Source organism: Fundulus heteroclitus, chromosome 17 (assembly GCF_011125445.2).
Source record: "Fundulus heteroclitus isolate FHET01 chromosome 17, MU-UCD_Fhet_4.1, whole genome shotgun sequence".
Taxonomy (NCBI): domain Eukaryota; kingdom Metazoa; phylum Chordata; class Actinopteri; order Cyprinodontiformes; family Fundulidae; genus Fundulus; species Fundulus heteroclitus.
The window spans coordinates 924,272-933,768 of NC_046377.1; the positions used below are offsets into that span (position 1 = coordinate 924,272).

The 9,497-nt window shown below is 40.0% G+C and overlaps 1 protein-coding gene across 3 annotated transcripts; it reads right to left on the reverse strand.

Moving 5' to 3' along the window:
* Nucleotides 1-3,533: 3,533 nt before the first annotated feature.
* On the reverse strand, nucleotides 3,534-5,761 carry LOC105916857 (spexin prohormone 1). 3 transcript variants are annotated; one of them, XM_036149112.1, is made up of 7 exons: nucleotides 5,651-5,761; nucleotides 5,347-5,430; nucleotides 5,195-5,252; nucleotides 5,050-5,076; nucleotides 4,093-4,155; nucleotides 3,828-3,914; nucleotides 3,534-3,716 (listed from the first exon to the last, which is right to left on the reverse strand). In XM_036149112.1, exons 1-7 carry the CDS (start codon nucleotides 5,654-5,656, stop codon nucleotides 3,652-3,654), a joined length of 390 nt encoding a protein of 129 aa, XP_036005005.1. In that variant the 5' UTR covers nucleotides 5,657-5,761; the 3' UTR covers nucleotides 3,534-3,651. The 3 variants fall into 3 exon arrangements, with proteins under 3 accessions (XP_036005005.1, XP_036005006.1, XP_036005007.1); XM_036149113.1 differs by lacking the exon at nucleotides 5,050-5,076; XM_036149114.1 differs by lacking the exon at nucleotides 4,093-4,155.
* Between the last annotated feature and the right edge of the window lie 3,736 nt (nucleotides 5,762-9,497).

Consider the following 9,497-nt stretch of genomic DNA (forward strand, 5'->3'; position numbering starts at 1 on the left):
TCTTTTCATACATCTCTTGAATCGATGCGTGAATTCTGTCTGAAGAACTTAGTTCATACAAGAGCGTCTCTGTTATTGTCTTGACACGATGATCTTCAGCCTGTATGTTGTTCCATACTCAGCAGTCTCTGGATAGAGGGAATGAGTTGCGGTGTATCGAGTCAACCCATGAGACTGTAAAAACGTTGCTGGTAAAAATCTTCGTTTACCACCTCCAAGCATTGATGCTGTCGTGGACTTGGGTGGCTTACTTCACAACCGTAGCTTGTATCTTTCATAAATTTCTGACAGTGAACTAAAGCCACTTTCACCGTAGCAATCCACGCTCATTGCTGAGGAGGCAGAGGACGATTGCGAGTGGAAGACTGGTGAAAAGGGTGGTACGGACCAGATTATAAATTTCGGCACCTGTATAATCTGACTCTATACCAGTATGCAGACATCATCCTGAAGAATTTAAAATCCATCTTTTAACGAGGAGAAGAATGAGTGAAGAATCAGTGTATCAGGAGCCTTCTTTCACTCTATTTATTGGGTAGAGGGTCTTAGAAGAGGGATGGTTCCAGAGGCTGGTCCTGATATGTCAATGTTTTTTTTCACACAGAGAAAATCGACCCATCAACGTAAGCTTCTAAAGAGTTTGGAAATACTAACCCCTATTTCATCCTCTTCTATCGCAACTGATCCAATGACCGCTTCTCCAATTTGTGGTGGGTCTTTGATTAAAAAAAAAAAATGTTTTATTTAATACCATTTTTTCAACCGTATTCAAGACGGAAACTCCTCCCATATGGTTAGGAATTGACAGAGTTAGGAGGTGTTCTCAAAATTGACGCTAGCATCTGGTCATCTTTAAGTCAGTCATAGGTCTCTCAAGTCATAAATACCCTGTCACAGGTCTTAAGTTACATGTCATAAATCTTAGGTCATAGGTTGCATGCCATAGGTCACGCATCTGGTAATCATAAATCATAGAGGTGACAATACCAAAAATGTCATAAAGAAGATTATGTGCGTCTTGTATAATTTAGTAATCTTACTATTAAGTATTCCTTTCATGAAATTTCAGGTTCTGTTGTATTTCTCAAACCGTGGAGCTCTTCAGCTTCCCCATTAACATGCTGTCAAAACACTCGTCCAGGTAGCTCTCAAGGCTGGTCAAGGTGTCGTCGTCCAGTTTCTGTATTGTGAAATATGAAACAATTGTTAATATTTTAACTTCACGTTGTTTAATTTTGAATTATTGGCTTGTTTGTGGATCAGATTCGTATTATGTGTATACCGGCATTTTTACTTACGCACAGCTTTCACAAGATCTCAGCCGCTCATCTTCTCTCAGCGTGCTCTGTTCAAGGTCACAGATGTCCGAACGTCTTGTTTATATAACATCCAAGAGAAATTAAGATTGCAGGGGAGCCAGTTTGGATAGCAGCATTTGTTTTGGGCAGGCAGACTCTTGTTTTTCTGTCTGCCTTAAAGTCTCACTGGTACATCTCAATGGCGTTTCCAAAAAAGCCAAAATTGTGGTCATTCTGCCAGAATCCAGCTTATACTTTTCTCCGAGATCAGACCAATTCTGCTAGCAAGTTCAGAAACCACAGCTGGCCTGCAAGCGGACATATCCCTCACATAGTTCATGGGCTGAAACAGCTGCCGACGTTTTCATAGTTTCTCGATACTCCAGGTAACCGCCACCTCCAAAAAGCAGAAATCCTGTTATCATAAATCAAATTTTGAACATCCTTGACTGACAAAATGGACAGACACATGATCGTCCTCCCACCGTGTGTCCAGCTGCATATGCCCCGTCAGGCACATGGGCTCTCTTTCGCCCAGTCTTCTTGTTGAGAAAAATTTATCAATTTCGTTGAGTCCAGCTGACCAGATTCATAATTTATAGTTTGGAAGATGTGTAAAACGAGACTCCAAAAAAGATTGATAGAAGCAGTCAGGGAAACGGGGGAGGAAGGAGAGAAGAGAAAAGAAAAGTGTCCACCTTTACCGAGAAGCAGGAAGAAAAAAAACTTCAAAACCCTTGCCTGAGAGCATATTTTTAATATGATAATGAAGTGGATGTTTGACCTTTGAACTCAGTCAATTCTGTCAACTTTGTCAGGGAAATCACAGGTCATATACAAAATAAGGCCATCTACATACATGTAAAAAATAAATAAATAACGTTTAACCACTAGGGGGCGCTGCTATGACAGAAATGGAGGTTTGAAGGTTTTCTTTATAAACTCTAGATCCAGATACATAATCTCTTTATCTGTATATTTCTTGAGTCATGCTAAGATTGTTTTGAAAGAAAAAAATAGTTATGCTAATTAGTTATGATATTGTGTAATATGCAAAACCTATTTTCGTTAACTCCTCCTTAGGGTAAAGGCCAATCAAACTGAAACTGTCCTGGTAGGACTTCTGACATAACCTGACCCTAGTCAGATGTATTCGGCTATGCGTCGAGGACTAAAGGCCTCCTAACATGGTTTGCGCTAACCGCTCCGCCACCGGCAAACCCCGGAAAACAAAACTTGCCAAATGCGGTCGGGAGAAGGGTGAAAACATGGTTTTCACCAACAAAAGCCTTCAGAGCCGTTCTTTGATGTTCTTTTAATGAAACAATATTAGGTAGATTGGACAACATGGAAGAAATAGCAGCATCAATTTTAACGCTTGCTTCCTTAATGCGAGCCGCCATTGTCTGAATCAGAACAGTCTCACATCATGGTCGCTTCTCCACTACGTCACATCTATGAAACTCCAGGCCTGCGTCCTGATTGGCTGGACAATAAAATTGGTTGAAGAAATCACTCTCTATGGGAGAGGTCCCAGATGGATGTGAGTGAAGCTAGGCGGAGCGATGTCAATCTGGCTATAGGGTCAGGTTACTTCTGACATGGATGATCAAACAATGTGGACAGATCTTCAAAAAAAATTGCAAATAATGTGAAAATTAATTATTTAAGCCAGTAAAAGTTTTTTCCTTAGTCTAAGATTTAGAAATAATTTTCATACTAGTGGTGCATAACTTTGGTTTGAGTGTATGTTTGTCTTTTTAGCATGTTCCAACACAAAGGGGCACTCTAAGTTAGAGGAAGTTATACAACCAACGTGGGTAAATCAATTTTTATAAAACTTGGTGGATATCTTCAAAGTATCGCCCTGAGTATGATTGGCTAAAGTGGGCATGGCTTATGGGCAAACATGTACATGCGAACTTGCACTATCAAAAAAATCCCCATAAATCACTTGTGATACCTAGAAGGTTTAAACTTTTAGAAGGTATTCCCTGAGTAACCACGTTCTGGTTGAAAGTTGGATGTTAATTTTCAAATTTGAGTTTAACTCCTTATCCCCGCTCATACCAGTACCAGTATAACATAATGTTTAAGGCATTAAATTGTCTTGTGCAGCAGCATACATGCATTTTCTTGTGAAAACAATCACTTTCTACCAGTCATTAATGGATGCTGATTTATGAATAGGCAGTGATTTTATTTCAAACATTTAAAGCAACTCCAGACTCAGAGTTCAATTCCCAACTGTTTATTAAATGTTACTTTAAACACAGTAAAATTATTCATATTTACAATGGAGCTTTTTGACAGTGTTACACCAAAAACAAATAAAATATGACTGCTGCTGCTTTCAGAAGTATTCTCTCTTCCACACTGGTAGCTCCTGGAAATACACTTCATCTGGAGCCTCATCAGCTAGGATAGAGACAAGAACAAAAGCCTTAGTATGAAGCTGCCTATAAAAAGAACAATACTCATGGAAAAACACTACAAAGAACAATAAGGAGTCAAATTGTGAGTGATCACCTCCTTCTTTGGCCTGCTGAAGGAACTTGAGCAGCACCGTAGCTGCCTGATCAACACTAAGCTTCTCTGTGTTCTGACTGCGGGTATCTGGAAAAAAAGCAAAACACAAATCACGCACATCACAGGTCCTTCTGCATGGCTCTGTTCTGATTCTAGCTCTGTGACAAAACGTGGAAATGCTGACTGTTTTTACACTGGGAACAGATATTGCTCAGAACAAACATTCATTTTTACTGAACTGAGAACTGAATAAACTTTGTTGTACCTAAGTGTAGCGTGTCATAGACATCTCCTTCTTTTCGGTCCTCAGAGATGAACCTACGACCCTCTGACAAAAAGTATTCCAAGTCAGTTTCATTTAATTCAATTCAATTTTATTTATATACAGCCAATTCACAACACATGTCATCTCAAGGTCTTTACAAAGTCAAATTTACTCAAACTCCTCCTGAAAAAGCGTAGAGCCACAGTGGACAATCGTCTGCATCGTCCATGGCTTTGCGCAGCAATCCCTCATACTAAGCATGCATGAAGCGACGGTGGAGAGGTGGATGAGTTTCATCTCATTTTAAACTAAAATCTTTGTTCTGTAAATGCAGGCACAGCGTTTCTGATCAACCATGGCCATTCTGAACAAAATTTCCAGCTGTGGCAATAAAATCAAACTATTCTGTAACATATATGATCTCTTTTAGCAAGTATTTACACTCCTTACAAATGTTGACATTAGGTCACAAATATGACCGTAGACTTTAATGTACTTTATTTGGGTGTTATGTGACAGTGACTGTTGACCTGAAGTCTAATAATTTGGTCTCACCTCGGACTATAATACGTAAATTCTATAAAAAGAGTCTCAAGAAAAAACCTTTAGAAGTCTGATATGCCACAAGCCATGCAAACGTGGAAAAAAGTGCTTTTCAAAGATTAGATCAGATCAAACTCCAGACCTAAGTAAGTCCTATGATGTTTACAGATGCTCTTTATCCAGTGTTATGGAGCTTGAGCTCCTTACAAATAAATATGGGTAAAATGTTCAGTGTCTGGGTATTCAAATCTGGTAGAGACATAATCCAAAAGACCTGTCGCTGTAACTGCAACCAAATAAAACTGCACAAAGTATTTATTCTGGGGTTTGAAAACAATACCGTCAGATTTTCACTTCTAAAACAATTTTAAAACTGAGCATAATTTCCCTTCCACTTCATATTAATATACAAACCTTGTTTTAGGGTGTCACTTGAAATCCCTAAAAAAATATATTCACATATATGATTGGAATGCAACACAATGTAAAAAGGTTTAAGTAGTGTAAACACTTTTGCAACTGTAATATATATTTTATTGATTTTAAAGCAAATACATACGTGTGCCTTTTAAGTACAACATTGCCTGGGGGGTCCAGTTTCTTCGTTGAAATGAGCCCTAAAGATAAAGCCAAAAAAAAACCTTCAGTTTTATTTCATGCTTTCAGTTTTTCACATTTTATTCACTGCAGTTTGTTTTTTTAAAGAGTTACTTTTGGCACACTCCATGAGTGTGAGATGAAGGATGCAAGCAGCAAAAGGGTGAGCAAGTGTATCAACGTGATGCCCCTCAAACCCTGTGGGATGAAAAGGCAAGACGGAAGAAGAGCTGCAGTCAAAATCCTACCAGGTGAATTCTCTAATATGTGTATAAAGAGTAAGTAGAAAATAAAATAAAAATAAAAAAAATGTAAAAATAAAAAAATGGGCAAACACGAAAGGTGTCTGAACACATCAAACTAGAATGTATTGTATTGTAATGTATGGATTAAACATGCATGTGTGTGTTTTTCTTACCTTCATGGTACCAGATGTCAAGTTGGCTTGGTGTCCAGCTCAGATGTTGACACAAAACATGATCAGGTAACTGCTACTGATTTTCTTTTCCCTCTATTTATACCCGCCTGCGAAGGCGCTGAGCTCCGCACTCCTTCATGATGCCAACAGCGATAGGTCACGTCGATATGATGAAATGGGAGTGGGTAGGAGAGGGAATGAACAGAAATGCAGATCAATTTCAATCATTACTAATAATGAACACTCCTTACTATGAAATCTGTTATCAATCGTACATGTTTTAGAATTAAAGTAGCAACCACAAGCTCTTGTATGTCCTCCGAGTAGCTTTAAGTCATGTTGAAGCTAATGACTGTAGATGTGGAAATCTTGATGGTACTCAGATAAGCTAACTCCCCTCAGATGGACAACGCTCCTCATGCCATCTCTCAGGGCTAAACTTTCAGTTCACGCACACTCTTTTTGGTAGTTTCCATACGTCATACAACTACACCATTGAGGACCTAACAGCATTACTGGGTAGGGCAATTATTTCATATTCATGAAGCTCATCTGCCAAGGTTATGTTAAGGCCTATTCTGGCTAATTTAGGATTTCTTTGGCTTTGAAAAGCAGTAGTTACCCCTTGCAAACAGTTCTTTGTCTACCTTGCAGATACAAAAGTGTGCACACTATGCTTCTGTGCCGTTTACTGGCTCAAGAAGCAACTTGTCTTAAAGTTATGGTATTTCAAACTGTATTCATGTTATTCACTAAATGCTATCGGAGAAGCAACTGTGAACTTGGGGGCCATCTGTCAATTATCCATTCAGCCAGTGAACCATCTTCAGCTCTGGGCTGACCTTTAGGATGTGAGCAGTGGGACCCAATTATAAACATCACGGTATGCCATCCTCATGGAGTTCAACTTTAATAATCATGCTCTAAATGACCGTAAATACCAAAACCTTTCAACGTACAAATAAATCTGATGCCTGTCTGTTTAATCAACAGCACAGTGGTGAGTGCTTTGTACATGTAATGCTGTTTCTTAGAATTGTATTAATAAGAGAATCTGAAACATTTTGGAGAATATATGTAATTGCTGACCAGCTCCAGGTTTATATAATTTAAACTGCTTCTCTATGATTCCAGTAAAGACACTTACAAAGCTTAGATATGACCACATTAAAATTTTATGAATACTTAAACCTTCAGACATAAGTTGAAATTTTTGAAATTGAACAACTGCCATGTGGGGGAAATATGTATCTCTTATATTCCCTCTATCACAGATTTCATTCGGCAGCATAGCTGGGCCTGTCATTAAAAAAGGGATGGTGAAGACCAGAGTGGTCTGGAGGGTTTATACGCTGATAACAAGTCTGTGATGTATTTAGGTGCTAAGCCATTTAGGGATTTATAGACTAACAGAAGGATTTTAAAGTTTATTCTCTGAGATACAGGGAGCCAGTGTAAGGACTTTAGAACTGGGGTGATGTTCTCTACTTTCTTAGTCTTAGTGAGGACGCGGGCAGCAGCGTTCTGGATCAGCTGCAGCTGTCTGATCCACTTTTTAGGCAGACCTGTGAAAACACCGCTGCAGTAATCAATTCTACTAAAAATAAACGCATAGATTAGTTTTTCCAGATCCTGCTGAGACATCAGTCCTTTAATCCTAGAAATGTTCCTCAGGTGATAGAAAGCCGACCTTGTAACTGTCTTTAGATGCTTTTGAAGGTTCAGGTCTGAGTCCATCACTACACCCAGGTTTCAGGCCTGATCAGTGGTTTTTAGCTGAAGCGACTGAAGCTGTGTGCTAACTTCTGATCTCTCCTCTATTGGTCCAAAGATTATTACTTCTGTTTTGTTTTTATTCAACTGAAGAAAATTTTGGCACATCCACGTATTGATTTCTTCTAGGCATTTACTCAGTGCTTGAACTGGTTCATAGTCACCTGGTGACATGGTGATGTAGAGCTGTGTGTCGTCTGCATAGTTATGGTAGCTGATGTTGTTTTTTATGATCCGAGCTAGAGGGAGCATGTAGATATTGAAGAGGAGGGGACCCAGGATGGACCCTTGGGGAACCCCAAATGGGATTTTTGTCGTCTCTGATGTAAAGTTACCTACTGATACAAAAAATTCCCTGTCCTTTAAGTAGGATTTAAACCAGTGGAGAGCTGTACCAGAGAGGCCGACCCAGTTCTCCAGGCGTTCTAACAGAATGGAGTGATCGACAGTATCAAATGCTGCACTGAGGTCCAATAGAACCAGCACGGTGGTTCTTCCACAATCTGTATTTATATGGATGTCATTAAACACCTTGATAAGGGCAGTCTCTGTACTGTGGTGAGCACGGAAGCCTGGCTGGAAAACGTCAAAGCAGCTGGTCATTCTTAAGACGGAGTTTAATTGTTGAAATACAGCTTTTTCAATAACCTTAGTGATATTCAAGTAGGAATGTTATGAGAACTACTACATATTTATGTAATTTACTGCAAGTTTAAGACCAAAACAATTTTATCAAACCTATGAATTACTGGACAGAACTATTTTCTTAACCATTCAATATTCAATCTGTATAGTCTGCAAGTTTATATGAAAGCAACTTCAGAGTAAGTCGATAAACGTCTCAGTTATCTATGGTTTATCTTTCGCTTTTTTTTTACTCACACAGCTATGGCAAACAGATGGCAGGTGATGACTGTTCTTCTGGATTCTACCAATCAATGTTTTGCAGCAACCAGTATGTGTAGGAAGGTGGATTTTTTTATGTGCATGTCTTTTTGTTTCAGCTGTGTTTGGTTGCATGGTTGTATGTATATTTCTTTGCATGCTTTTTGGAGACACCAAATCCTACCCCTTTCCTCTGGCCACTGACTGATTACACAGGTGTATCTCATCCAGAGTGATGAGGCAGGAAGAAAAGGGGCGGCCACACCCAGTCAGAGAAGCAGGAGAGAGGGCAGAGACTGACAGAGCAGGCTGTGGAGGGCAGCCAGCGCCCGGCCAGCGGCTGACCGACGAGCGGTGATCGGAAGGAACCGGGAGAGGCATCTTGAGAGAAGCGCTGTCCAGCAATACTGCGACACGAAAGATATGCGGCAGATCCAGATCGAGTCCAAGCAGAAGTGAACCCCAGGACCGAGAGCAGCGAGACCGCAGTGGGGCAATGGTGAGACGCACCTGGGCCAAGAACTGCCGCTCAAGCTGCTATGCACAATGGCCGGACGGGGAGGAACCCATCCGAGCCAGGGACGAGGGCAGGATGGAGGAGAGGCTCAGGGGAGACGCTGGCCCCCTCGGCTCAACCGCTGGGTCAATAACTTGGGGGGTGGACTGCAGAAGGACGCTGAGCATAAGTAGCTGACCCACTCTACTTACAGGATTGCAGGACTGTTGCTGCTGGACTTTTTATTATTTTTTTTAGGGTGTTTTCATTTTTAAGTAAAGCTTTAGTAAAAACAATAAAAGGCTTTACTTTTATTGTAATAAAGTGTTTAGAATTTTTAATCTTGTTGGTTTTTAAATGCACTGCTCACCCCTGTGATATCAAACCCGTTTTATTCTTAGTTTAATTTGTTTGGACTCATTAGTTTTGTTATTGATGATAATCTTAAGTTTACCACTTGGGTCCCACATATACAGTAACCCTCTGGTCCTCAGAACAACTGTCATTATTGCAGTTGTAATCAAGTAGTTACACTGAACCACAGAAAGGCTTCATTTTTGTATAGTGTCCTGTCTGGCAATGTGGCAATAAGAATTGTTGTCTTAATGCCAAAAACAGCCCAACAGATTTTACTTTCTCAAGAGGAGCCGTACCGCTTTCGCCATAGTGCTCCGCTTGATTTATACATGTAAA

Excerpts from the sequence above, each read along its gene's own strand:
- LOC105916857 (XM_036149112.1), bottom strand. Across the intron at positions 4,156-5,049 it reads AAGTGACACCCTAAAACAAG|AGGGTCGTAGGTTCATCTCT; the intron begins GTTTGTATATTA and ends ACTTTTTGTCAG. Across the intron at positions 3,717-3,827 it reads TCAGCAGGCCAAAGAAGGAG|CTGATGAGGCTCCAGATGAA; the intron begins GTGATCACTCAC and ends TCTCTATCCTAG.